The sequence below is a fragment of the Bombus vancouverensis genome, chromosome 3 (genome assembly GCF_051014615.1).
Source record: "Bombus vancouverensis nearcticus chromosome 3, iyBomVanc1_principal, whole genome shotgun sequence".
Lineage (NCBI taxonomy): Eukaryota > Metazoa > Arthropoda > Insecta > Hymenoptera > Apidae > Bombus > Bombus vancouverensis.
Window position 1 is genome coordinate 16,001,430 of NC_134913.1, and position 25,917 is coordinate 16,027,346.

Consider the following 25,917-nt stretch of genomic DNA (forward strand, 5'->3'; position numbering starts at 1 on the left):
TTTAATAAATTTAACTCTTGAATGATACAACATGGAAATCAGTATTAGAAGTTCTACTTATTTATTAAGTTCATTGAATATTATGTTTAGCGCTTCCTGAATCTCGTGATATGATAATTAATTAAAATTTCTCTTTGTTACAGCTGAATATGTTGATGAGGTTACAGGAAGCAGCCAATTATTCGAGTCCTCATAGCAACGACAGTGACTCGGTTACCTCCCTTGACTCGTCGCATACTCGACAGTCCGAAGATTTAAGTTCATCGACATCTTCGTCGAGAGGCGTAGAATCAGCACTTTAATTCAATTCTACTCTCATTAATGAAAATGAAACACAACTTCTGAATATAATCGTGCATCAGGCCAGTTTGTAATATTCAGTTTGAAGAATAACAATTTATACCTATTTGGCCGTATGAGAATAAATGCATACGAAAATTTGAAATGAAAAAAAAGAAGGAAAAGAATCAAAAATAAATTTTGAATACCTTTAGGATATAAATCTTCTCTTTCTAACTTTTTACGACAAAAAAATATCAAATGTTAAACGATCGAGCTATAAGCGAGGACTAAGGTATTTTCAGCAGTGCGTGATATGATACTCTTTATAAAACATGTCCTTCCATTTGCTCTTACACGAGGCGACAATGTGCATTACAAATGAAATTAAAAATGTCGAGAAAAATTTTTCAATGCCTACAGCTGGCCTATATTTATTCTAGATCTTTATGTGCGTCATGCACTTCGGTGTGATATGTAATTAAATAAGTAAGAGACAAGCAAGCGATACTTCTATGTTCTTTGAATATACCGACGTATGAACGCATACGTCGTCACGCGATGCAATAATCTACGCTGCCGTTACGGAAGTACGAGTCTATTTTAAACAGATACATTTCTATGATCAAATCAAATACGATTAAGTGTAGCTTAACGCGAATCTACTCGAGAAATTTGGATGGAATATACAACAGTATTATCATAGGGCGTAAAAATAAAGGGCTTCGAACTGAGCCAAGATTTAGGATCGAGGAACCACCATTCCTCACGTCCACTACTTTCAGGTAATAGCTTATCGTATTCGATATACGGATCTCATGGACGGACCGCTCAACAGAGTATTGTTTCGCCTTCAGAAATACAGCGCAGTTCGAAGTGAGTATGTACTGATGGGTGTGCGTGCAAAAATAGTCTATTTATACATACTTTGCTACGAAATCTCTATTTAATTAAAAAATGTTAATATAATATATTATATATATATACACACACAACCTAACGATGATGGCGCTAAATTTATGTTACGAATAAAGTTTATAATTAGCCAGTAAGATACGTGAGTAATATTCTGGTCATGTAACATTGTAAATACAAAATACGAATGGAATGTACGATGACGCTAGATGCAAATTTGATTCGAAGTCCCATAGTAGCCTGCAAGATCAATTTTGGTTATGGCGTGTAAAGTGTATAAAAGAAAAAAGAGACGGAAAGCAAAGGAATTGAATGCTTTATGTGCAATTTATCAGATTGCAACGTACCAACTGCCAGAAGCCAAAATAACAGAAAATAGCACAGGCTACGCCGAATATACATAGTGTACATGTTTGATAAACCTTGAAGTCGATTTCAGATTTCGATCAGTATCACAATGTCCATGAATACGATGTGCATGTAATAATTATACAGTCACATTTACAGGTTTTTTACGTTTGTACCGTATTTATACGCTGTACGACGCTGCACTGGACCTTTATCCAAATAACGATAATTATTGTGTCATCAAATAAATCACACTAAACTTCATATGGTTGGATTAATTCGACCGTTCTTTTTAACCAACTTCATCTTCCACATTGTACGGTAATCGTATGTACAATCCTTTACCTAGGTATTAATGATAAATTGAATGAAATTACATAGGCAAAGCTGTTTTATTTAGATCAAAGATATACATACACTGTACTTGTGCATAAATATGAAGTAATAAGAGTATTAAGTAGTAAATATAAATAATCCAGCAATATTTTACTAAGTCTTAAATTTCAACGAACTTTACTGGAATGACATTAAAAAAGTATTGTTTGCACCTATATCATTTATAAAATATGAATGTGTTCCTAACATCTTAAGCATTAAAGTTCATACTAAATATTGGATAAAATATATACATATATATATATATATATATATATATAGGCTACCGATGGTCTAAAATAACGTTGGAAGCATACTTCTTATTTTTCAAACAATATTCTACAACTGCATAAATAGTAAGTAGTCTTCTATCCATGGCACTTAAATGAGCTTCTGTAATAAGGGGTTGAACACCAGCCATTACGGATTCATGAGCAGCAAGTCTTGCAAGAGCTATGCTTAATGTACCACCACTAAATAATTTCAAACGATCCCATGTAGTTTTGTGAATCCTAAAATGAAAGTAGAGTTAATAATTCTGAAAAACTTAGAACTTTAATGAAGACATTGCACTTTTTATTATAAATAAACAAGATTAATACATATATAAATACGCACATACAACACTGATACAAAGGTGCTAAAATATCAAAATGATCTATATCAGGATTTCCAAGACTTTTCCCATTATCAATTAACAACACAGCTGGATTATGAAAATTATTCTGTGCTAATTCGTAATGATGGCGATCACCATTATCCATCAAAAAGTCAAAAATCGCAGTATCTACTAAATCTAAAAGCCTGCTCGACGATTGCGGAGAATATGCTTTAGTGTCTTTCACCTAAAAAATCGAATATTTCCATGTTATTATCGAGAAAAAAGAAAAAGAAAAATAGACTTGTTGCATACGTTTATCTAATAGACTTACTTTTTCACAATAGTTATCATCTGTTTCCCATGCTGCAAGCTTGTTTTTTTTATATGTCCTTTGCCATGGATGACGATGTTTTACAAGTCTTAGATATCGTGGTAACCAAGAAATTAAAGCACCTTCTAAAATATCTCCTACTCCACACACTGGATCCACGGGAGAGCAATAATGACAAACACCATACAAACAAGTATCATTACCATCTTGATACATAGTAGCATAAAGTTCAGGCGTTGCACGAGGCCGAATTTCATTCCTTAAGTCAACTAAAAAGATTTAATACAAAATACTAAAATTTTTTGCACGCAATCTATATAAAATTATATATATATAAATTTTTACTAGAATTTCTATAGGAATATACGTTTTCTTATAACAGTAAGCGGCACTCTTCTTAAGGCCAGTAAGGAAGATAAATAGAACGCTACTACTTCGGCATTGTGTCGATCTTTTCCATGATAAACAGGTCCTCGAATAATAGCGTCCCTAGAATACCATTGAGGCTTGAACATCGCCTTCGTTCCGTGTTCTAAAGTTAGCATCAATTTCAATTGCGTACCAAGTGGTGCGTTATCTGCACGCATCACTTTTGATTTACGCAAGATATCTAAAATTGTTCCTAATTCAGGCGCAACCGGTGGTATTAACTGATGGGCATCAGGCCACTAAAAATATCAATTATTAAAAATAGTTTACAATAAAAAAGATATTTTATATTATTCGTTCTAGACACATCTCGATACAATACTAACATTATTGTTAGGTATACTCCATATATTTTTTTGAACAGCATTAGGCATTATCCTTAATTCAGTAAATAATCTTTCCAATACTATTACATAGCTAGTATTTTGCTTAAAATATCTTGACGGTAATAACTGTATCTCCTCTTTAATCTTTTTTATCATATCTTTCGCAACTGATTTTTGCGAAACTTGTAAATTTTGTTCCGCTTGAGATATTAACTGTTCCTGTTCCGGCTTTAATTGCGAAATAGGCATGCCTTTAGAAGAAGTTTTGTGCGACGAGCTCTCTACAATCATTCGAATAAAATATACATTGACGCTAAGGACAAGAATCAAAAGACCGCCCAAAGCGATGAGAGCACAGCGTCGGCCAATCATCTGTGAACAAAATGTCAATTGAATAAACGTAACATAGATGGCGCACTACAGGTTTACTTGAATATTATAACAGGGCGACTATATGGCTTGAAGATCAATCTATACTTACGCCATTTTTGTTCTTGTGAATTCTTTTTCAATATAATTTCCTAACATATAATAAACATTTTAATGCATGTATGTACTAAAAGGAGTCTGTGAAGACTAAACTGATTAATATCGATAATACAAAAATCAATTTTCTAAATCAAATGTAACGATTTTATCTAAGAGATTCTATGAAACAAGTGTTAAAATACTGTAACATGTAACATAACGACACAGTTTTAACGAAGCTGTACATATATGAGTTACGAATTGAATTCAAAGAATACTGAAAAGCTGTTTTGTAAAGAAAAACATCTATTTATATCACCTTTGAAAATTGGCCACGCAGTTGCTGTCACCTGATAATAAATATTTCCTTCATGTTTTGATGAAACCTCTGCTTAGTCGCATCCAACTATGATGGGACGGCAAGTATGCGTCGCCATTTTTAACTTCAAACCAAAGTACTCACGCGCCGTAAAGCACTGTATTAGTATCAGAAATTGTTGTGAATGAACATTAATTTAAAAGATAATAAAAAATATCGATTTTATAGCATTCTTTAATTTTGGAAACATAAATACAATTTGTTACATTACACATATATTAAGAAGAAATCCATTTGAAACATTTTCTGTAATTATATACATATACGTTCGTATATACATTTACGAAAAAATTATATTACATATGCAGGATAAGGAATTGTAAAACAATAGTTATAATCTTGGATTTATTTTATAAAAACATGTAAACTACATGGTGAATATAATCGAATTAAATTTAGGCTATACTTCAAATGAAGTAATCCGTTCAAAACGCGGTGGTGTTCGCATGGCTCGGCTCTAAATCGTTTTCATTTCTATAGTTACACTCGTACAAACATTTATGTCGATATATACATTCCAGAGTATATTTTTATTCTCTTCGTTGTCTTTCTCTTTCTCGAGCAAGTTCTGTTGCATAATCATAGGGTGATCCTCTTCTGTAATTAACAAGCAATTAGAAGTCTATAATTAAAAATATATTTTAAAAAAAGCACATATACCTGCCTATGACGATCTTTATCACGATAACGATCTTTACTTCTATCTCTATGTGATCTGTCTCTGCTACGACTTCTATGTTCTCTTTGTCTCCGACTTCGATCACGGCTGTTTGATCGTCTGCAATGTCGATCCCTTTCTCGATCTCTTTCTCGGACACGTTCTCGTTCTCTTTCCCTTATACGATCTCGCTCACGATCCCGGTCTCTGTATTTGTCCTTGCGGTCTTCATCAGATCTAGAAAAACATTATTCAAAGGGAAGTAATGCGGAATAACGAATAACGTTTTTAAAATATCAACCTGTACAAGTGCATACATATGTTGCACTTATTTACAATGGAAGATACCAAGAAATTATTCATCTTAAACACCTCGATATTACATATTTGTGTAGACTTTAGTGTTGATAGATATTTAAAAATCTTGCATTCCTTGATATCCAATATAAAAAGATTAGTGTACAGTTATTGAGATAATGAATATCGAGATGACTTCTAAAAAATTCGAAATTATGTAACTTATGAATGTTGCTCTTGCAAAGAAATTCAGTAAATTCAATATTCAGAATCTAAATAGCACATATAAGTATAAAAACAAGTTCATTGCACTAAATTTATAAAGCCAGCGAATAACTGTACAAGAATCAAATAAGAACATACACATGTACTAAAGAAAACTGAATGATGATACACTGAGATCAAGAGTATTTTCCAGGAGATGGTACGTCTTTAATCTTCACCCAATTTTCCTAACAAGTTCATAGAATATTATTAACCTTATACAAATTAGTAACGTGATTGTATTCATACCACGTAGACGCACCTGGCTCGCCAGTGACTTGTTCTTTCAGCCTCACCCCATTGAGCTTCGCTATCTGGTATATGCCGTGGTTGATTCCGCGAGGTGAGATTGCCGTTATCTTTCCTACTACTGCTATTACTATATTTTCCATGACTATTTAGGGTAATAGGTGGCTTTGCATTTCGGGCATTCATAGATTGTTGTGGAAACCTTTCTGCTAATCGATGTTCGAGTTCTTTTTGTATAGGCACTGGTATTCTTGGAAATAACGTTGAAAACCACTCTAATTTAGTAAGAAATTGTTTGAGAATATCACCCATCTTCATTACTTGTCCTCCACCAGCTTTTACATCTAACTCATCTTCATCTTCTAAGTAATCACTATACCAACTAAATAAATCTGCAGGTGGTTGTGTATATCTGTTAACACCAATAATAATATATGTACAATACATCAAATTATTAGAACATTTCTTTAAAGTAAAATCTAATATCATAATATTCTTACCTAATATACATAAATCCTAATGCCCGAATATATGGTGAATCAAGGTGATTGATAAGACCATTTAATTGTTTCCGTGTTAACCTCAAGGTGAAGAGTTTATATAGTAGACAATAAGCCGTTGAGACAATTCCACCAGCACCGACTCCTCGGACCTGCATGAACCGCTAAATTTACACCCCCCTATGTCAATCAATCACATTCATATTATATTATAATTTATTGACCGAGAACATGCTACTCTGCAATTAACTGTGGTATTAAGTGAGACTGTCTGCTCAATGTTTGCATTCGGACAAGTTCCAGCCCAATATTTTGATACTGATGCCTGATTATTTAATAGCAGTGAAAGTCTAAAACATTTAGAACTTTCACTTTGAATGATTTACTCTAATTACTTCCACCTTCTTTGTTTTTAATAGCAGTTCTCATTTCATAGAACATCCAGGTCCTTTAAAGTGCTATAAATTTGGACTGTTTCTATACACATGGTAATATCTCTATGATTGCCAGTTTTATGTCAATAAATAACAATTAAAAATGAACGATGTACAAGAAAACATACTCACACCTCCACACATGCCAGTCTGCCCTGCTGTTTTTCTGCTTCCTTTCTCCCATGGTTCCAAATGAGACACCTTATAGTAAATTTCATCGATAACCTCATGGTATGTTTTCAGTTCATATAAATTCACTTTAAAATAATGTGACGATTGTATATTGGTTAAAATTAGTGGATTTAAATTCATAGTTCTTTCATTTCCCCATAGAGGTAATATATTCGATTTTTTACCCTCCTTTTGAGTTGGACGACGTTCTTCATCGCAACCACTGGAATTGTTCCATGGTGAACCTATGTACAAGTGTTTCATTTATGTATCTGCCGAATCACGTAATAGTAATAGTAATCAACATACATAGATACTGGTGGAATAGAGGTTAAGTGTATCGTAATGATCAGAACGGGCCACAAAATACCTCGTCTCTTCGTCAAACATTATAAAAATAAGGAATTAAAAAAAGAACACAAAAATACAATATATATTTGCTTACCATCAGCTCCTTCCGCCTCTTGCACTTGCATGTTTGTTTCGTAAACTTACAAGTCTTACAATGAACTGAATAGAACAAATTCACCATACAACCACACACCACGTTACGTTTCACAAAAGGTTTACAAAGTTCATAAATACAACAAAGAATAAATGTTTTTATATGTTGAAAATAATTAAATACAAGTTTTAAAAACTCGCATAACGCTTTTTTCTGCAAGTATATGGAAAACTGACGTCAACGGGAAGCGAAAAAAAAAGATACAGTACTGTAATGCGCATGCCTACAAAATGGCCTACAAAACATCCGGTTTCATTCGCATGGTATTATTCTCATTTATAATTACACAAGTAATTTAAGTAACCAAATTGTCCTTTGTTGGTTCTTCAGTCTCTGAGTAGATCGTCATAAAAAATGACTGAAATGTAATCATATAATAACTTTTGTAGATCTTAATGAACGGACATTGTGATAAAATAGATATTATATGTACCTATTGCAAATGATATTTCAATATTTTAAACCATGATCGCGTGTTTTAAACTACACGTGAAATTACACAAGGAACATCGGGATCTTCAAACACAATATTTATAATTAAATTATTTTGTAACCCTCTATTACAAAAATACAATAAACTACATTTAGTTTGTACTTAATATACGTATTTTCTAAACTTCTTTTAATATAAAAAACGAACGTGTGATCTAAAGATTACATGTTATATTTGAAATGCGATAACAAAAGAGTAACACTTTCCCTAGAAAACATATTGTTACTAGAATACGGTAATACAGGCCACATAGTAGGCAATATTTACAAATTCAAAATTAATATTTTAATAAATTTAATAAATAACATGTTTTAGATTTGTTCATGATATACTTTTTCATTGAAAATATATTTCATTAAAAATTATATTTAATTTAGCATGATAATATTGGATTGGCAACTAAGTGATTGCGGATTTTGTCAATAGGTGGTCTTAGCACATTCTTTTGTTTTGTCAATGCTTCAAAGCACCTAACCTATATTGTTTTCTTGTTGTTTGGACTTCCACCTTTAATTTAGTAAAAAAATTGTATCGATTGGTTATTTAGTTTCGTTTTTATGCCAATTTAAAAATGAAGGAACAAGACGTGCATTTCAGACATATTTTATTGTATTATTTCCGAAAAGGCAAGAATGCATCGCAAGCACATAAAAAGTTATGTGCCGTATATGGGAATGAAGCTTTGAAAGAAAGGCAGTGTCAAAATTGGTTTGCCAAATTTCGTTCTGGTGATTTTTCAGTGAAAAATGCTCAACGATCTGGCCGCCCAGTTGAAGTTGATGAGAGCCATATTAAGGCTATTATCGATTCAGATCGTCATAGTACAACGCGTGAGATTGCAGAGAAGCTCAATGTATCGCATACATGCATTCAAAAAAAATTAAAACAGCTTGGCCATGTCAAGAAACTCGATTTATCGGTCCCTCATCAGCTTAAGGAAATTCATTTGATGCAACGCATTAGCATCTGCGATTCACTTCTGAGACGCAACGAAATTGATCCATTTCTGAAACGACTGATTACTGGCGACGAAAAGTGGATAGTTTATACAGCCCAGGCGACACCAGAAGCTGAGATTCACCAAGAAAAGATTATGCTGTCAGTTTGGTGGGATTATAAAGGAATTCTGTACTTTGAACTTTTATCAAGAAATCAAACGATTAATTCAAACGAGTACGTTCAACAACTTGTCAAACTAAGCGATGCAGTTCAAAAAATGCGGCCAGAATTGGCAAATTGTAAGGGTGTCATTTTCCAGCATGATAATGCAAACCTCTACACATCTTTGGTCGCTCGTAAATTATTGGAACTAGGTTGGGATGTGTTGTCACATCCACCAAATAGCCCTGACCTTGCACCTTCAGATTACCATTTATTTCATTCCATGCAGAACTCCTTAAATAGTACAATTTTTAATGACGCTGATGATGTAAAATCACATTTAATTCAGTTTTTTGCTGGCAAAGATCAGAAGTTTTATGAAGATGGAATTATGAAACTGCCTGAAAGATGGCAAAAGGTCATCGATAAAAACGGACAATATCTAATTGAATAAAGTTATATTTTTAAACAAAAATTTTGAATTTTCCTTCTTATTTAAAATACGCAATCACTTAATTGTCAATCCAATAGTTAACAAACATTACATTGCATATATGTAGTTTATAGCGCTGTATCAAAATTATTGTTAAATATAGAAATGAAGATATTGTAATTTTTATTTGTAACATATTAATAGAAACATAAAAGTTAATTATAAAGTTGTACAAATTATTATATTAAAATATATGTATAAAAGTTTCTATAGAATTTTTTATTTTATATTATAGAAGTAAGCAGATGAATAAATAACTGTATGACGGACAGCTGAGTTTGTTTACCACGTGATACTTGATATGTATATGACACACGTTTTTAAAACGTCAATGTTACGTTCATTCTTATATGATTTTTAATAATTGTGTTGATTCTATGATAAATAAATTGTCTTTTAATATGTTCGTAATATCTAATTCGTACCGAAAAGTACATTTTTGCAGAATGTTACTCATGGCATACAATTTATAACTGTTTTTCGGAATAAACATGTAGGTTATTTTGAATATCTGTCATAAAGAATAGTTCATATGTTAATATATATTACAATAACACGATAAGTTATATAATCGTAAAACAAAATATCAAAATTATAATAACAATCATGTTAAAATTTAATCGATGTAACAAGAAATTGAAGCACATATACTGCATTCCTTATTGGGAATTTATGCAGATAAAAAGATTCACACATCAACGTGATATAAAGGTAAAAAACGTATATTTTCTATTACATCTATGTAACATTAGTCCTATGTGTTTTGGTATGAAAATTACATTCAGACATTTACTAGTGTTTTCAAATTCCTTATGAATACATTCATTCTTCAATGTAATTATAATAAAAATTTCTGTTTAAGTATAGAATTATCTATTATTATAATTATTATGTATATATATGTTTAGTAAAATATATATACATTGAACCTCTTCAATTAAAATGTTACTTGACATAAATAATCTATATACTCTTTATTGCACTTCAAGAAATGGTATCAAACGTTAGAAGTTGCAGAAGATTGTGAAGATGAGACACTAAGATTAGCATTTGTTTATCAAGCAAAGAGATTCCATCCAGACAGTGGTACATCAGAAGCTAATGCAGCCAAGTTTTCTGAGGTATGAGATATCTTGTATTACTAATAAAGATCATTTAATATTGCGAGTTATAATACACTTGTAATATAATTTTTCACAGATTGAAACTGCTTATAGACAGATTCGTAAAGCAAGAATAAAAGATAAAGAAAAGAGCACGAACTTACCTGAAGTGGAAGAATTTGATATTAAAGTACATATGCAACATTAAACAATATATATATTACATATTATTTTTTTCCTGATCTAATATATATATATATTCATGTTTTAGCATACAGCTCCACAGCATCGTCATTATTTAGTTTATAACATAGGAGTTGGAACACATAGCAAAAGACAAAAGTTATATGCAATAGAAAGAGCTCAAAAGGCGGTTGACAATGTATTAGAACATAGATTAAAAAAATTACAAGCTGAAGAACGTAATACATTAGTTGGAATGGATAAACAACGTGCCAAAGATATTAAAACACGTTTTGGTATGGATCGTTTAGTAGAAGATTTAATTCAAGAAGCAATGAATAAAGGTGAATTTAAAGATCTACCAGGCATGGGTAAACCATTGAAAGAAAATACAAATACTCGAAGTCCATATGTTGATTTTGTTACTTACAAATTAAATGAGGTATGATAAATTAATATAAATTAGAAATTTACAATAAATTATATGCAGAATATTAAATTGTAGATACTAATAGAAAATGGATTTACTCCAGAATGGATACAATTATCTAAAGAAATAAGAGAAGAAATACAACATTTGCAGAAACAATTAATAAACGCCCGTAATAATGTGGGAGATCTTCCATTAAATTACACAGATGAAGAAACTTGGAGGAACATTGTAGAAAATTTTAGGTCTGAAACAAAACGAATAAATAGTAAAATCGATAAGTATAATTTATTAGTACCTATACTTCAGAAACAAATGCTTCATACTAAATTAGAAGATCTTGCAAACGAGGCACTTTCAACACCACCACAAAAAACAATTAAAATAGATAATTCAATAAAAGTACATTCTAATGCTCCTATCAAAGAGGAAGACACTTTATTTGGAATGATATTTTCAATTTTTAAATAAGAAAGTATCATAGAAAACATACTGTTTTATTGTATTACATTATTTTACTACATTTCTTTTAAAAAATCTTGATACTTCTATACTGATTTACTACTATTGATAGAAAATTTAATATATATATACAAATTAAAAAAATATATATATATTATATATAAATGTACCAAATGATACATAAAATAATTACATAATATCTTGAGTTCAATAATTCCATGTAATGGAATTATCTTCGTTTAACTGTATCCTTCCCGTAGCTAAATGTTTTAGAGCTAGTGGGAAGATACAATGTTCAACCGTCTTCACTCGCTCTTGAAGAGTTTCTATAGTATCATGTGGCAGTACAGGTACTGCTGCTTGTTCAATGATTGCTCCAGAATCTATATCGGGCTGAAAATTATTTTTAATAATATAAAAGAATTCTTTAATGTAAAGAAAAATTTCTAATATAACATATATCATACTTCCACGAAATGCACTGTACATCCAGAAACACGTACTCCAGCTGCTAAAACATCTCTATGTGCATGTGCACCTTTAAATGATGGTAATAATGAAGGATGCACATTTATTAAGGCACCACGCCATTGATTTACAAAATTATCTGATAAAATGCGCATGAAACCAGCAAGACAGACTATTTCAACTCCAAAAGCATTGAGTTCAACATTCATTGCTGCATCGAATGCGTCTCGATTAGGATAATCCGTATGTTTAATAACCTATGATTACATATTGAAATGACTTATGGATGAAAGGTAAAGAAATGTACAAAATTTTAAAAACAACAATTACCACCGTCTTAATACCAGCTTTTTCAGCTCGTTTAAGTCCTTCAACATTTGGTTTATTAGATATTACTATAACAATTTCTGCACCAATATGTTGAGATCGATCTTTAGTTGCATCAATTAGTGATTGTAAATTGGTTCCGCTACCGGATATCAAAACACCCACTTTTTTTAAAGGCTTACTTAATTGTGAAATTATATCTGGTATGTATTGTCTCATTTTCAATTCTAACGCTTCCTCAAAATTTTTAACGTGTATTCTAGTCTGATTTTCTGCAATATTTAATGTGTATAAATATAAATAAAAGTATTTTTGATAAAATAATTTTAAATGGAGCTTACTTTTATAATTAATTATATGTCCAATAATCTTAGCATTTTCTATTTGTAATTTACTTAACACTTTGTCTTTATCTCTTTCCGAACAAATTAGGATAGCTCCAATGCCACAATTAAACGTTCTTAACATTTCTTCTTTATTAACTTCTCCTATGAAATATATAGATATTTTAAAATATATATAAGGATAAAATAAATTTATACGTTAAAATTTGAATAACATTTGCGTTTTCTTACCTACAGTTGCCAACCAAGCAAAAATTGGTTGAATAATCCACGTCTTTGCATCTAAAACTACTCCCATATCTTTTGGTAAAATTCTTGGGATATTTTCTGTCAGACCTCCTCCAGTAATATGCGCAAATGCTTTTACTAAATTCGTGCGCAAAGCAGGAATTACTCCTTTTACGTAAATTTTCGTTGGTTCTAACAATTCTTCGCCTTTAAAGAGCAATAGATGTAAATAAACTTCTGTTTTTATAGTAGGAAAAATACCATAGATAAAGAAACAAAACAAATACCGATTGTACGATTATTTTCAGAAAAAGGTGCCACATCTGAATATTTTTTATTTGCTAATTTTAAAATTTTTCGAACAAGACTGAATCCATTACTATGCACACCACTTGATGATAAGCCAATTACAATATCACCTTCTTTTATGTCATTTACACGTGGAAGCAAATCATTTCTTTCAACTATTCCCACAGCAAAACCGGCTAAATCGTATTCTTCGTTGAAATACATATCTGGCATCTCTGCTGTTTCCCCGCCTATCTAGATCCATTATTTACGTATAATATTCTTACTTAATCAATATATTAGAGGAAAAGATTAAAAAGTACACTTATTTTTGCTTACCAATGAACATCCAGCTTTTCTACATCCTTCACTTATTCCATTTATAACATTGCTAGCTATATCAACGTTTAATTTACCACAAGCAAAATAATCCAGAAAGAATAAAGGTTCAGCACCATGTGCAAGAACATCATTTACACACATAGCCACTAAATCTATGCCCACTGTATTATGTTTTTTGCATTCAAACGCTATCTGCAAAATTGATAGATTTTACACATTGTTATTATATTGGAATTATTATTACTTATACATTATAGAAATACATCTATACATTATGTAATCTTTTAAATTTCTTATAAATATCTATATACCTTTAATTTAGTTCCAACACCATCGGTTCCAGATATTAAGATTGGATCTTTATAACCAGTAGCTTTTATGTCAAATAAACCACCAAAACTACCAATCGAACCCATTGTACCTAAACGTTGTGTCGAGTAAGTTGTTGATTTAATAGCTGAAACTAATGAATTTCCAGCTTCTATGTCCACACCACTACTTTTATATGTCAATTGTCCATTGTGCAATATAGACCTGGTAATATTACTTGATTAAATCTTTCTTTTCTTCTATATAATTTTTATTACATGATACCTTGCTATTCCTTTATGTGCTATATCTGTTCTAAATTGCTTTCCTTCGAATGATATGATTTGGGCGGCACGTGTTGCTTTAGCAGCAGCCAAAGCCAATGAAGGTGCTAAACTTACAGTAATTAAAACTCTTCCACCTAATAAATAAACAAACAGACAAATATTACTGAACTCGTATATATATCTATATACGAATTGACACAACCAGATACCGTTCAACAAAATATACCGTTGGTTAATAACTCTCCTTCAGAAGAGATACTTGTGCCACTATGGAAAACAAATTGATTTGTTTCACACGAAATATCATTGACACCTATTATAACTTGACCCTTTGATGACGATACTGGATATCCTCGAGATGCTAAAATAACACCAACAGCAAACAGATTTTCTTCCCATATAACTTCAGATTCAACTAAAGAACCCTCACAACAGGCCTGTATCAATAAATATTAAATTAATTCTCTAATTCCTTCATTAATCCATGCATTTATTAATTCATAGTTATAATTTCTCATATTAAAATAAAAAATAACCTTCATAATACTAAATAAATCTGATTTCAACAATGGTAACACTACTTGTGTTTCAGGATCTCCAAATCTACAGTTAAATTCTAGAACTTTTGGTCCTTCTTTTGTTAACATTAATCCAGCGTATAATACACCTATATTTTTAAAAATAATAAATTTTTTTAAATTTGTTTCTGTAAAATGTATTATAAATTATAATATAGCTCTAATATCTGATACAAACCAACAAATGAAATTTGTTCTTGTCTAAGACCGTCAACAGTTTTTTGTAAGATGTCTGCTTTCACTACTTCGTAATCTGCTTTGTTTAACAATGGACATGGGCAATAAGCACCCATACCACCTGTATTTGGTCCTGTATCTCCATCAAATATTCTTTTATGATCTTGCGCAGGTGCCATTGGCACAATAGTTTTTCCTGTAGAAAAAAAGGAGTTTTTGCATAATAAAATTACAATAATTTTGATTAAAAATTGTTTTTATACCATCTGTAAATGCAAGTACAGATACTTCTTCTCCTTCTAATAATTCTTCTACAACTATTGATTCACCAGCAGACCCAAATTTTCTGTCTGTTAATATTTCATCTATAGCTTTACAAGCTTCTTCTTTATCTTTTGCTACTATGACTCCTTTTCCAGCTGCTAAACCTGAAGCCTTTATTACAAGTGCTGGAAATGGTGCACTATAATAAATTATTATATATTTAATAATTTTTCTTAAAATTTACCTATAAATATAATTTTTTAATATACCTTTCAACAAATTTCTTTGCTTCTTCTGCATTTACAAATCCCTTCCATCTTGCAGTAGGAATTTGACATTTATCCATGAATTCTTTTGCCCAGTATTTATCCGCTTCAATTTTAGATGCTGCTTTTTGTGGACCAAAACAATTAATACCTACATTCTTTAATTCATCTGCTAATCCATTAGCCAAATATTCTTCTGGGCCAATAATTACCAAATTTATTTTATTATCTTTGCTCCATGTTGCTACTTCCTACGTAATAAAAAATCCTAGCATAATTTTATTTAATTCATTCGTATAATTATATAGTCCAATTCATAAAATAATAAAAATATACCTTATTATCTTTAACATTTAATTTCACTAGAGAAACTTTGTCAACTGATGAAATTCCACTATTTCCGGGAGAAACATAAATTTTATTTACCTAGAAATTTTATTAATTTTATTTACCTATATAATAATATATTATATTTAAGACACTTACATAAGGAGATTGTGAAAGTTTCCAAGCAATAGCATGTTCTCTACCACCACTACCAATAACTAAAACCGCATACTGCATACTGCCTAAAGAATATTAAATTTTATATTAATGATGAATGAATTGTAAAAAGATGTAACATAATAAGAGTATATACAAACAAATAAGCTTATCAAATTTTGTATAATACTATTTACATATGTACATAATACCACATTATACATATTATGTATAAATATTTACTATATATTAAATAAAAACAAAATATTCATAAATTCATTACAAGATCATTTCGTGATAGTATTACCAATATTATTCGATATTATAAACTATCTACATAATACAATAAATTTATAACCTCCGTATTTATTATCTTTCGGAAAGTTTTTGCACTTTTTTAAGAATATTAAGCCCTGAATGTAGTAAAGCTCTTTTTATTGCTTTATTGGCTTCCTAATTTAATACACGTGATTCAAAATTGTATTTGATGTGATTCCCACTACTTAAGCAATAACGTGTTTCTTGGAGCAACAGGTGGTAAACAAGTAAAGTTGAAACGTTTAATCGTTCTTGCTTATATCTGTATAACTATGAAAATTTTAACGAATTGTTGTAGCTTGATTCGCAGGAAGACTGCTTCTTTGCGGGGGTTACTCCATTATAACTCGTGTGTAACAGACGATAACTTCTGACCTTTTAAAATAGCTCGAGATATTTAAAATATTATGCCGCGGAACAAATGTTGAGCAACAGTATAAATAAAGATTAATGTTCAAATAAATGAAATTTATTGCTTTAAAATATGAAACATAATGTTTTCATTATTTTAGGATCAGATATTAGGTATTTTAATAATATTATTATTTAATAATTATACTTCTAATAAATAAAAACATATGAATATTGCAAAATGATCATCCATGTATGAATATAACTTTATGTCATAAATTGCGGTACTGCAAAATCAACAAACCTTGGCGTTGCATATCCATATCAAACGTTGTACGTCAATGAAATACTATCATTTGTTTTCACGAATTATCGTGAATTTGTAATCGTGTGGTTGCATACTTGTAATCTTATAATTTTTATACAATTCATGTGTTTATTGGATCTAACTTTAATTCAAAAACATATGATACTGCTATTTTTATTTCATTATTTCTATATTATCTAGCATTATATAAATTATGTGTATAACATAATAATTTTTTTCTCTTAATGTGAACAAATCGTCAAAGAACAACTATGAAGTTCTTTCAAATGATGACATTTTGTTTCTATTTTATCTAAGAATTACACTGTCACTACAAAACAAAATGATAAAAAGATTAGAAAAACGAAATATGCCTTTATAATCTCAAGTGATACTTATAAAAGCTTTTTCATAAAACTTCTACAAGTACAATGTTCAACTTCAATATTATCAGCCATGCGAGCCGATTTTGGTTTTGTACAATTGTATCTCTTCGACGAGGCATGCGTCAAAATAGTCGTTTTTCAAGCCATAGATTTTTGTCCAGTGCAGGAAAGGCAGAAAAGCAACCATCTGAGACAGAAAACATAATTAACGCCGAAATCGCCGTTATGAAAGAATGCAAAACACCTCCAGAAGTTAGCAACCATAAATGTTACAGTTATATTAAAAATTCATATTTATTAATAAAAGCTTTTTTCATTTCCTCTGTACTTCTTTTTTCATTTCATAAATTTTATTACGCATTGAATTATAAAATTTTCTCTCTTCTTATCATTAATCCATATTTAGGATCGGAAGGTACCGGAAAAGCCCAGACTGCAAACTGTTCGAGTATATCGTTGGAATCCTGAAAAACCAAACGTAAAACCTTTCATGCAACAATTCAGTGTGGATTTAAATAAATGCGGCACCATGGTATTAGATGTATTGGCATTAATAAAAGCAGAGCATGACCCCACGTTATCCTATCGAAGATCCTGTCGCGAGGGAATTTGCGGAAGTTGTTCGATGAATATAAATGGTGTTAATACCTTGGCTTGCATCACGTAATGCGAGAAAAATACCTTTTTTTGTTGTTTCATAATGATAGTATGCATACATTACTCATATCTGCCTGAATCATAATAATTATTCAAAAAATTGTAACACTCATTGTCAGACGAAGTAAAGTAAATAGTTTATAATATTTTTTATCCTAAATCCGTATAGTATCCTATCTTTTTATTCTTAGAAAAGTGAAGGAATCGCCAAAACCTATAGTCATATATCCTTTACCGCACTCATACGTAATTAGAGACTTAGTAACGGATATGGAACAATTTCTGAAACAATACCAGCATATTGAACCATTTTTAAAACGTCCCGGAGAAGACAATTTTCTTGGTTTACGACAAATCCTACAAAGTCCAAAAGATAGAGATAAACTTAATGGTTTATACGAGTGCATCCTCTGTGGATGTTGTACTTATTCTTGTCCACCGTATTGGTGGCTTGGTGATAAGTTTTTAGGTCCTGCAACTCTTCTGCAGGTACATGAATTATTCGTTACAGAAAAGAATGTCCTATACGTAATATTCAATACACCATGAAATATTTTTATCGTGCAGGCTTATAGGTGGATAATAGATTCACGTGACATGGGACATAAAGAAAGACTTAGTAAATTACGTGATTTTTATTCCGTATATCGATGTCATACTATTTTCAATTGTACAAAAACTTGTCCGAAGGTATGAAGTGCACAACGTTATATAAAGAGTAGAAATTCAAATATTGTTAATAACTTATATATTATTATTATGTGGCTAATTCTTTCAAGGCTCTAAATCCCGGAAAAGCAATAGCTCAAATAAAACGATTGTTAGCGGGACTAACAAAAAAGGAACGGCCAGACATGGAAACTCCACTTCCAAATCCATGTAACGGCGAAGGACAGTACCAATGCAGAGAGGAATAGATGGAAAAAGGAAAACATGATTAATGAAACATTATTCTTGATACGATTTGTAATTGTATATAAACCGGTATTTCTTATTACATATAAGGTTTTATTTGTTTTTCAATGAAAAATTATCAAGATAAGATTTCATGAGAAAATTAAATTTCTTTTTATATTAACACGTACGGAAATTTTAGTAAAAAAGAATATATTTCATAGATTTTTAATAATTACAAGCGTAAAAAAATATAAAACATGAAAATAATTTCTTATAACTATTATTTGTACAATGTTTTGGTGCATATCAGTTACAAAGTTTCTCTATTATATTTTTAATTTTATTATTAAATTAATTTTATTTATATTATAACTGTGTACTTGAAAATTAAATCAATTTAAAATATAATTATTTTAATTTGTTCTTCTTTATTAACCTAATGAAAATAATTGAAGTTGGTCTTTCATGTTATGTATAAATGTGGACAACTTTTGTCGACTAATTAGTCAATTTATATGATAAATAATAAATAGAACAAATAGATTAGAGATCAATGATTTTTGAAATAATGATATTATCTAGAACTAGAGGGAAGTAACATAATTATAGATGTAACCTCGCTCTTTTAATTAAATTGTGATGCTGTTCATTCTTGTATTGAGTGTTACTGGAAATATTTTGCGGCGCTACGTTTTCGTCATTTTCTTTCGATAATAAGGTATCAACAGTCTCTCGAAGTTCACGATCTTGTAACCAAGGATGTAATAGAACTTGTTTGATTGTAATCCTTTTTCTCGGATTTACTGTCATCATACTCTTAATCTAAAAAGATTATTAGAAAATTATTATTATTATTATTATTATTTTTTATTTAGAAAAATCATTATTAGAAAATAGAATTATTTCTATTCGTGTATCTTGCAATAACATTTCATCAAATACTACTATACCAGATCTATAGCTTTGTTTGTTACATGTCCAAATTTGGAAGGAGGAAAACCATAACGTCCACACTTTATTTGATCTTGCAAACTCATATTCTTGTCGTAACAATTAAAAGGTACTGAACCACTTAAACAAGCATACAATATTACTCCCAAACTCCATACATCAACCTAGTTAAATTAAAAAATATGAAACATCTTATTTCTTCTAGATATTTGTTGCATATACATACTTGATTCGTGTAAGAACCACGTCCAATAGTAGACAATATCTCAGGTGCAACATACATAGGGGTCCCACAAAATGTCTTCATCATAGTTTGTGCATCAACTAACTTTGATAAACCAAAGTCTGATACCTTTGCTAATGTAACATCTGAATTGCTAGCTAATAATATGTTTTCTGGCTGTAAATGTGACCAAAGAATATTTATTCACTATTTATATTGTACCGAAATATCACAGATATTTAAGAAAAACTCATACCTTCAAATCTCTATGAGTTATACCACAATCATGTAGATAACTAACAGCTAATACAACTTGATAAAAAATCAATTTTGCATGTTTTTCTGATAATCTTCCCCTGCTTCTTATTCTTTCAAAAAGTTCACCACCTTCCATTAATTCCAAAACTATGTATACTGCTTTTGGAGTATCTACAATTTCTACCATTCGAATTATGCAAGGCTAAAGAATAAAGTACATATTAATACATTCTATATCAGGTTAGTAATTTATATATTCACTTACATGTTTCAAGGCTTTTAATATTTTAACTTCATTCATAATTTTCTCAGGATCATTCAACGGATGCTTTTGTCCATTTGTTGTGCCACCTATTTTCATAATAGTTTTCATAGCAAATTTTTGACAACCTATTTTATTAAATACCATATTCACTTCTCCACATGCCCCAGATCCTAATTTACATGACACTGTATATTTATCTTTGAGTTCTGGAGGAAGATTGTTGCTTTCACATGCTGTAGTACTCATGAATATATAAACTGTAGCAAATATTGTATTATATAGTGCAAATAAAATGTGAGATTTATGTATAATATATACATGCTTATTATAAGATATAATTTATTTACCAGTGACTACAGGTTGTGCTAAAGATATTATATCGTTACTTTCGAGTATTATCTTATTCCCACGGCCTATTTTTTTTTTATTAACAAAAGTTCCATTTTGGCTTAAGTCTTCTAAATATACTATGGCATCATTATCATTACCAATATATTCTCTAGTTATTTTAAAGTGTATCTTACTCATTACGCTAAGCCATTTTGGTTTTAATTCATTGCTAGTAACACAAATATCACAGGATTCTGCTCGACCAAGAGTATAAACATCTTTGGTCATTTCTATGAAAGTAAATGGAATTAACATAGGTAACACAATAAATATCATATATTATAAATTATATAAACTTGCACATAATATACAATATTAAATAAATATATATTCTTACCCATTGTCTTAAAAGGTAATTTGATAGGACATAATCTGCCCCATACAGTCGTGGTTTTCTCTTGTGATGACTCTTGTGGAGTCAAATATATTGCATCCACACTTTGTGTAGCAGGTAATGTCAAAACAATTTGTTCATCGTTCATAGTTATAAATTACTTGGTTCAATACAAACCAAAAATATTTTTAAACTACGTCAAGGTTTTAGATAATGAAAAATAATAAAATTAAGAAGAAATTAAATATAAACAGAATCAGTTATAATATTAGTGTTTGATCGTAATTCTGTAGAAAATGGTGTTTTAAAACAATATTAAGTTTATGTCAGAAATTTACAAACATTAATTTTGAAAATATTTCATTACTCTCTTTACAGAATTAAGTACAACAAAATTAAATTGCGATTGCACAGCATTAATCCATAACGTAACAACGTAACTCACAAAATAAATAAACACGTGAAACTGCGGCTCCGACAATGAATTTGAAGTACATTGTAAGTTTGTAGATAGAAATTTGAATCTTTTATGTCGATAAATTAGGTATCTGCTACATCTATTTATGTATAATCAGGTATAATTAATTTTTAAGATTCAATATACATATTTTAGTATTAATAGAGCTATAGACGCCTTTATTATAAGTTTTTTGCCAGAAATTTTTACTTACGTGCTTTATTTATTCTATAGATCGTATTATAAATGTGTTTACATATTATAAATGTATTGCGAGTACACGTATAATTTATAAAATCATAGAGAAACTTTCAATCATCCAATGAATTTTTCATTGAACATTATGTACATGTAAATACATATTAAAGTCAAATATTAATGTATGTCAATAATATTTTATACAACTAAAAAGTGATAATTATATTATTAATATTTATGACATTAAAAAATGTGTAAGTAAACAATTATAATGTATTATCTATATTTTCTATCAGTTATTTTTTTATTAAAATAATATCCTGAATTGTCTATTGTACATTACTTTGTTATTTAATTTTGTATTTCTTATAAATAAGTATTAACTTTTTGATAATTAAAAATTCAGTATTGTTAATATATACAATAACAACGCGTATGTAAATTTTTATTATATGAAACAAAATATAAAAATAATAATAAATTGAAGAAAAAAGATAATCCATGAAATCAAATAAGTTGTAATCTATTAAAAATAAGGTATTATTATTTATTACACATAAGCAAACAATTAATCACAGTATAGAAAAAAGCAATTTGCTTCAGTGGTAAATAATAAAAATATCCTTTCGTACTAGATGTCATAAGTAGAATGCAGGTTCTAGGAATATAATAAACATTTTTCATATTGTAGAATTTAATTGACAGTATGAAATTATATATAGTCGGATAAAAAATTTGAATGTTTTTATGACTTCGAACCGCAAGTTTAGATATAATAAAAAGGTAAATCTTAACAATAACTTCACAAACTGGCACTGGTTGAAATATGTATAGTTTTTGTAAGCATGTACGAAATTTTATGGTAAATTTACTAGTTGTAATTAATGATATATTTCTAATAATAATATTGTGATTAGCATTATTATCACTTTAATTAGAATTCGTTATTTTGGCAACTTACGGTTCAACGGAAATTTTACATTTCTTTACATAGCCGTGATTGTACAGCTTAATCGACATAGGTTTACCACGATGTCACAATTGATTCACATATATTTCGTTTTCATTTTTTACTGGCATTACGTTTAACGATTGTAGCATATATATATATATATATATACATACATACATACATACATACATACATACATATATATATAAATATATCATGTATTTGACTTTACAAAAATTTATTTATGTATATTTACGAAAGTAAGAAAATACGAAACGCCACTAAGGAATTATTATTCAATGATAAACGTAAACATTTTAAATTACAGGCTTTTAGGTATAAAGGGTAGGGCTAACTCTTGAGCAGGAGGAACAGGGAAGTTAAGTTTATAACTATCAATATTAAGGTAATAATCGTACAGATAATTTTTTTGCATTATGTATATGTGTAAATTAGTTTTTTAGTTGTTTATTATGTAAAAGGTGAGCTGCGTGTATTTCCTTTATGTTCTTCGTATCAATGGATGGTACGTCAGTGGCGGTGGTATAAACTTCATAGAGATGTGTGATTTTATCTTTTATTGTCACACATACTCTGCCTCCCTTTTTCTGCTTAAGAATGGGTCAGGCTATATCCGTTTTTAGTGGCACTGTTGTCCATTAGCTTAATGCAGAGCATCGGTTTCTTTCTTACAGTGCTTACGGCTTCCCTAGGGAGAAATAAGAAAAAAGTTTATTCAAACACACTCATTATTATATATTATTTTGTTGAATAATTTAATTGGTAAAAACGTTATAGAACTTACCAGAATTAAATAAGTCTTTCCATTTGAATAATTGTTCATCTCCTACAAACACTCCTCTTGGCTCTTTCTGACACACCTCGCCACCTTTCTCTTGAATTCTGCATAGCTTTCCCTCCACTCTTTCTACAGTATTGCAATTAATATCAGTAAAAACAGTTGAAATGATATAGTAATCTAAATTTGTACAATACAGAATATTACTTACGGCAGCATCCACATTAGCAGGACTTTCATCATTAGGATCTGCAAGCATACTAATAACACTTATGAGAATAGTCTCAACTGTGTGAACTGGTAACCACCGTTCTGATGCTTTTTCATAGCCCCACTTATCATCTCCAGGTTCATGTAAAATCGATATGCATACATTACCGTTCTTTTCGACTATAAATATAAAATTACATTACAATTTTTATTTTGTTATATAACATATATAAAAATCTTACTGTTAAAGAAAAAGTCTTACTGTTTGGATGCCATATTTCTGTTATGAACTTCATTCTCGGTGGCCTAAGTGGATATTCTTTTGGAAACTGTAAGTGTGCTTTGAAAAACCCACCTTCACTAAAATGTAAAAAAATATTTGTAAAAATATGTATGATATGCACATATGTATGTATGATATTATATATTATAAAATAAACAAATTAGTATCTTACTATAATGTGTCTGGAGGTCCAATAATGAGTACTTCCCACTGATATATGTCATTGTCGTCTATGAGGCCTGCTGAAAACCCTTCTACTGGGTTTTTATTTAATTCTATAGAAGAGAAGAAAATTTAAATCAAGTTTTTGTATTTTTAAATAATTTTCTCATGAAATTGAACTTGAAAAATATTTTGGATTAATAAGAATTTCATATATCTAAAATGCGGAACAATAAAATAATATTAAAACACTGGAAATATGCTTGAATCAACAAGCACAGAACTGTCCAAAAATAAATACGATTGATCATTCTTTGAATCGATAATAAAAACATCGAAAGAAATCGTCAATACAAAGAAACATTGGTCTGGATACATCAAAAGGATACTTTTGTTATTCAGTGTTGTTTAGGTTAGGTCAAATTGAAACGCACAAAGCAACCGTCATATACCCACGGGGTTAGCGAGACAAAGGTGACACGATATTTCATGTAAAATTCAACGATAAAGATTAATTAACAAAGAAGAACGAAATCACGATAAATGGTAGGAGCAAATTTTCAGGAATTTCATTGTTTCATTCGTTGCCTTAGAAGTAATACAGTAGTTATGGTTCGAAGATTGACCTTCGGTGGTCGTTGCACGGCATGGTTTTCTCTGTCTTTTTTTTAGTCGAAACCGCGTTGTATTCGGTGACGCGCGAAATGCTATAAATAACGTTGCCTGCAATTATTTTCGGTAACAGCGTAAACGGCCTTCGTCGTGCATGAAAATCGTTCATAAGAAAATTTAGACCCGATACGGATGTAACTACTAGTAAACGCGATATTAAATGCTAGGTTAAAGTTATTCATGGGAGGTACACTACGGTTCCGTAGCCGTATTGATTTTCACGCCCTAATCAGGCGCAGGGCCATCGTGAGACTACGGAAGGCTTAATCGGTGCTCACATAAGGTTACAGAGGTTTCGAGAAAGTGATATTTCGACAGAAAAAATGTTCACAAAAGCCAATCTCAAGGGTCGAATCACAACGATGATGAGATCGCACGAGTTTGGGGTATGAGAACGGTTCCGGCTTTTCGTTCAACTCGAATTTGAGGCACCGATCACACTTAGCACTTATACTGGCTTTGCTGGATACCTGCTAATTGTTTTCGTAGTAGAAGCGCGGACTGTGGCTCTGACATTAATAAAAGTTCCGTTAAATAAGACTAAAGCTGAAAACAATCACTTTTGCTTGACTGGAAAGATGGCTAGGTACGTCGCGGAAGCAATGACTGCGCATGCGCTACTGCTTAAACATATGTTCTTCCGTCTTTCCTATGCGCCGGTCTGATTAAACAGCTACGCATTCTGTTGGAAA

General features: G+C 30.3%; 8 protein-coding genes across 18 annotated transcripts in view; 3 read left to right on the forward strand and 5 right to left on the reverse strand.

Moving 5' to 3' along the window:
- The window catches only part of sick (sickie), a 192,917-nt gene extending 191,111 nt beyond the window's left edge, over positions 1 to 1,806 (forward strand). For all 4 annotated transcript variants that reach the window (XM_033328162.2, XM_033328160.2, XM_033328161.2 and 1 more), the window contains one exon: positions 144 to 1,806. In XM_033328162.2, coding sequence (XP_033184053.2) covers positions 144 to 302 — 159 coding nt within the window. In that variant the 3' untranslated portion in view covers positions 303 to 1,806. The remainder of the gene's footprint in view (positions 1 to 143) is intronic.
- A 109-nt stretch (positions 1,807 to 1,915) lies between these two features.
- LOC117153801 (glycosaminoglycan xylosylkinase) lies at positions 1,916 to 4,522 on the reverse strand. Of its 2 annotated transcripts, XM_033328184.2 has the most exons (7): positions 4,392 to 4,522; positions 4,086 to 4,125; positions 3,605 to 3,976; positions 3,217 to 3,517; positions 2,850 to 3,118; positions 2,536 to 2,762; positions 1,916 to 2,429 (listed from the first exon to the last, which is right to left on the reverse strand). In XM_033328184.2, exons 3-7 carry the CDS (start codon positions 3,974 to 3,976, stop codon positions 2,201 to 2,203), a joined length of 1,398 nt encoding a protein of 465 aa, XP_033184075.1. In that variant the 5' UTR covers positions 4,086 to 4,125; positions 4,392 to 4,522; the 3' UTR covers positions 1,916 to 2,200. The 2 variants fall into 2 exon arrangements, with proteins under 2 accessions (XP_033184075.1, XP_033184074.1); XM_033328183.2 differs by lacking the exon at positions 4,086 to 4,125.
- Positions 4,523 to 4,782: 260 nt separating this feature from the next.
- On the reverse strand, positions 4,783 to 8,067 carry LOC117153803 (pre-mRNA-splicing factor 38B). 3 transcript variants are annotated; one of them, XM_076617245.1, is made up of 7 exons: positions 7,963 to 8,067; positions 7,470 to 7,887; positions 6,986 to 7,269; positions 6,420 to 6,583; positions 5,933 to 6,331; positions 5,116 to 5,346; positions 4,783 to 5,048 (listed from the first exon to the last, which is right to left on the reverse strand). In XM_076617245.1, the coding sequence occupies exons 2-7, from the start codon at positions 7,498 to 7,500 to the stop codon at positions 4,982 to 4,984; spliced, it is 1,176 nt and encodes a 391-aa protein (XP_076473360.1). In that variant the 5' UTR covers positions 7,501 to 7,887; positions 7,963 to 8,067; the 3' UTR covers positions 4,783 to 4,981. The 3 variants fall into 3 exon arrangements, with proteins under 3 accessions (XP_076473360.1, XP_033184080.1, XP_076473361.1); XM_033328189.2 differs by having other exon boundaries at positions 5,112 to 5,346; positions 7,963 to 8,066; XM_076617246.1 differs by lacking the exon at positions 7,963 to 8,067 and having other exon boundaries at positions 6,420 to 6,571.
- A 1,860-nt stretch (positions 8,068 to 9,927) lies between these two features.
- On the forward strand, positions 9,928 to 12,913 carry LOC117153804 (dnaJ homolog subfamily C member 28). The gene is made up of 5 exons (XM_033328192.2): positions 9,928 to 10,327; positions 10,606 to 10,737; positions 10,817 to 10,909; positions 10,991 to 11,344; positions 11,408 to 12,913. Exons 1-5 carry the CDS (start codon positions 10,223 to 10,225, stop codon positions 11,801 to 11,803), a joined length of 1,080 nt encoding a protein of 359 aa, XP_033184083.1. The 5' UTR covers positions 9,928 to 10,222; the 3' UTR covers positions 11,804 to 12,913.
- On the reverse strand, positions 11,595 to 16,799 carry Gart (trifunctional purine biosynthetic protein adenosine-3 Gart). 4 transcript variants are annotated; one of them, XM_033328174.2, is made up of 17 exons: positions 16,514 to 16,791; positions 16,159 to 16,237; positions 16,009 to 16,098; positions 15,676 to 15,923; positions 15,406 to 15,605; positions 15,144 to 15,338; positions 14,924 to 15,054; positions 14,614 to 14,824; positions 14,386 to 14,521; positions 14,103 to 14,325; positions 13,789 to 13,983; positions 13,449 to 13,704; positions 13,165 to 13,368; positions 12,931 to 13,077; positions 12,593 to 12,861; positions 12,262 to 12,519; positions 11,595 to 12,187 (listed from the first exon to the last, which is right to left on the reverse strand). In XM_033328174.2, exons 2-17 carry the CDS (start codon positions 16,234 to 16,236, stop codon positions 12,002 to 12,004), a joined length of 3,027 nt encoding a protein of 1,008 aa, XP_033184065.1. In that variant the 5' UTR covers position 16,237; positions 16,514 to 16,791; the 3' UTR covers positions 11,595 to 12,001. The 4 variants fall into 4 exon arrangements, with proteins under 4 accessions (XP_033184065.1, XP_033184062.1, XP_076473358.1 ...); XM_033328171.2 differs by having other exon boundaries at positions 16,159 to 16,241; XM_076617243.1 differs by lacking the exons at positions 16,009 to 16,098; positions 16,159 to 16,237; positions 16,514 to 16,791 and having other exon boundaries at positions 15,406 to 15,591; positions 15,676 to 15,856.
- A 135-nt stretch (positions 16,800 to 16,934) lies between these two features.
- LOC117153805 (succinate dehydrogenase [ubiquinone] iron-sulfur subunit) lies at positions 16,935 to 19,421 on the forward strand. The gene is made up of 5 exons (XM_033328193.2): positions 16,935 to 17,769; positions 17,924 to 18,180; positions 18,366 to 18,663; positions 18,742 to 18,864; positions 18,954 to 19,421. The coding sequence occupies exons 1-5, from the start codon at positions 17,563 to 17,565 to the stop codon at positions 19,089 to 19,091; spliced, it is 1,023 nt and encodes a 340-aa protein (XP_033184084.1). The 5' UTR covers positions 16,935 to 17,562; the 3' UTR covers positions 19,092 to 19,421.
- LOC117154104 (ovarian-specific serine/threonine-protein kinase Lok) lies at positions 19,360 to 22,094 on the reverse strand. Its single transcript, XM_033328785.2, has 7 exons — positions 21,496 to 22,094; positions 21,116 to 21,388; positions 20,769 to 21,025; positions 20,502 to 20,705; positions 20,249 to 20,422; positions 20,022 to 20,186; positions 19,360 to 19,893 (listed from the first exon to the last, which is right to left on the reverse strand). The coding sequence occupies exons 1-7, from the start codon at positions 21,638 to 21,640 to the stop codon at positions 19,675 to 19,677; spliced, it is 1,437 nt and encodes a 478-aa protein (XP_033184676.1). The 5' UTR covers positions 21,641 to 22,094; the 3' UTR covers positions 19,360 to 19,674.
- Positions 22,095 to 23,368: 1,274 nt separating this feature from the next.
- On the reverse strand, positions 23,369 to 25,851 carry Ube2g1 (ubiquitin-conjugating enzyme E2G 1). 2 transcript variants are annotated; one of them, XM_033328690.2, is made up of 6 exons: positions 25,696 to 25,851; positions 24,564 to 24,666; positions 24,371 to 24,468; positions 24,110 to 24,288; positions 23,905 to 24,027; positions 23,369 to 23,808 (listed from the first exon to the last, which is right to left on the reverse strand). In XM_033328690.2, the coding sequence occupies exons 1-5, from the start codon at positions 25,739 to 25,741 to the stop codon at positions 23,947 to 23,949; spliced, it is 507 nt and encodes a 168-aa protein (XP_033184581.1). In that variant the 5' UTR covers positions 25,742 to 25,851; the 3' UTR covers positions 23,369 to 23,808; positions 23,905 to 23,946. The 2 variants fall into 2 exon arrangements, with proteins under 2 accessions (XP_033184581.1, XP_033184582.1); XM_033328691.2 differs by lacking the exon at positions 25,696 to 25,851 and adding an exon at positions 25,180 to 25,204.
- Positions 25,852 to 25,917: the final 66 nt, after the last annotated feature.

Excerpts from the sequence above, each read along its gene's own strand:
- Gart (XM_033328174.2), bottom strand. The coding sequence starts at position 16,236 with ATGCAGTATGCGGTTTTAGTTATTGGTAGTGGTGGTAGAGAACATGCT. Across the intron at positions 15,339-15,405 it reads TGTACTTGCATTTACAGATG|GAAAAACTATTGTGCCAATG; the intron begins GTATAAAAACAA and ends TTTTTTCTACAG. Across the intron at positions 13,705-13,788 it reads GAAAAGCTGGATGTTCATTG|ATAGGCGGGGAAACAGCAGA; the intron begins GTAAGCAAAAAT and ends TAATGGATCTAG.
- LOC117153803 (XM_076617245.1), bottom strand. The coding sequence starts at position 7,500 with ATGCAAGTGCAAGAGGCGGAAGGAGCTGATG. Across the intron at positions 6,332-6,419 it reads TTAGGATTTATGTATATTAG|ATATACACAACCACCTGCAG; the intron begins GTAAGAATATTA and ends TGGTGTTAACAG. Across the intron at positions 5,049-5,115 it reads CGTGATAAAGATCGTCATAG|AAGAGGATCACCCTATGATT; the intron begins GCAGGTATATGT and ends TGTTAATTACAG.
- Ube2g1 (XM_033328690.2), bottom strand. The coding sequence starts at position 25,741 with ATGTCAGAGCCACAGTCCGCGCTTCTACTACGAAAACAATTAGCAG. Across the intron at positions 24,667-25,695 it reads ACTACGAAAACAATTAGCAG|AATTAAATAAAAACCCAGTA; the intron begins GTATCCAGCAAA and ends TCTCTTCTATAG. Across the intron at positions 24,469-24,563 it reads GGACCTCCAGACACATTATA|TGAAGGTGGGTTTTTCAAAG; the intron begins GTAAGATACTAA and ends TTTACATTTTAG.
- LOC117153801 (XM_033328183.2), bottom strand. The coding sequence starts at position 3,976 with ATGATTGGCCGACGCTGTGCTCTCATCGCTTTGGGCGGTCTTTTGATT. Across the intron at positions 3,119-3,216 it reads GCTTACTGTTATAAGAAAAC|TTGACTTAAGGAATGAAATT; the intron begins GTATATTCCTAT and ends AAATCTTTTTAG. Across the intron at positions 2,430-2,535 it reads CCTTTGTATCAGTGTTGTAT|GATTCACAAAACTACATGGG; the intron begins GTGCGTATTTAT and ends CTTTCATTTTAG.
- LOC117153805 (XM_033328193.2), top strand. The coding sequence starts at position 17,563 with ATGTTCAACTTCAATATTATCAGCCATGCGAGCCGATTTTGGTTTTGT. Across the intron at positions 17,770-17,923 it reads AATGCAAAACACCTCCAGAA|GATCGGAAGGTACCGGAAAA; the intron begins GTTAGCAACCAT and ends ATCCATATTTAG. Across the intron at positions 18,664-18,741 it reads GTCCTGCAACTCTTCTGCAG|GCTTATAGGTGGATAATAGA; the intron begins GTACATGAATTA and ends TTTATCGTGCAG.
- LOC117153804 (XM_033328192.2), top strand. The coding sequence starts at position 10,223 with ATGTTAAAATTTAATCGATGTAACAAGAAATTGAAGCACATATACTGC. Across the intron at positions 10,328-10,605 it reads CACATCAACGTGATATAAAG|AAATGGTATCAAACGTTAGA; the intron begins GTAAAAAACGTA and ends TTGCACTTCAAG. Across the intron at positions 10,910-10,990 it reads TGGAAGAATTTGATATTAAA|CATACAGCTCCACAGCATCG; the intron begins GTACATATGCAA and ends TTCATGTTTTAG.
- LOC117154104 (XM_033328785.2), bottom strand. The coding sequence starts at position 21,640 with ATGAACGATGAACAAATTGTTTTGACATTACCTGCTACACAAAGTGTG. Across the intron at positions 21,026-21,115 it reads AGCACAACCTGTAGTCACTG|TTTATATATTCATGAGTACT; the intron begins GTAAATAAATTA and ends TATTTGCTACAG. Across the intron at positions 20,423-20,501 it reads TAACTCATAGAGATTTGAAG|CCAGAAAACATATTATTAGC; the intron begins GTATGAGTTTTT and ends TCACATTTACAG.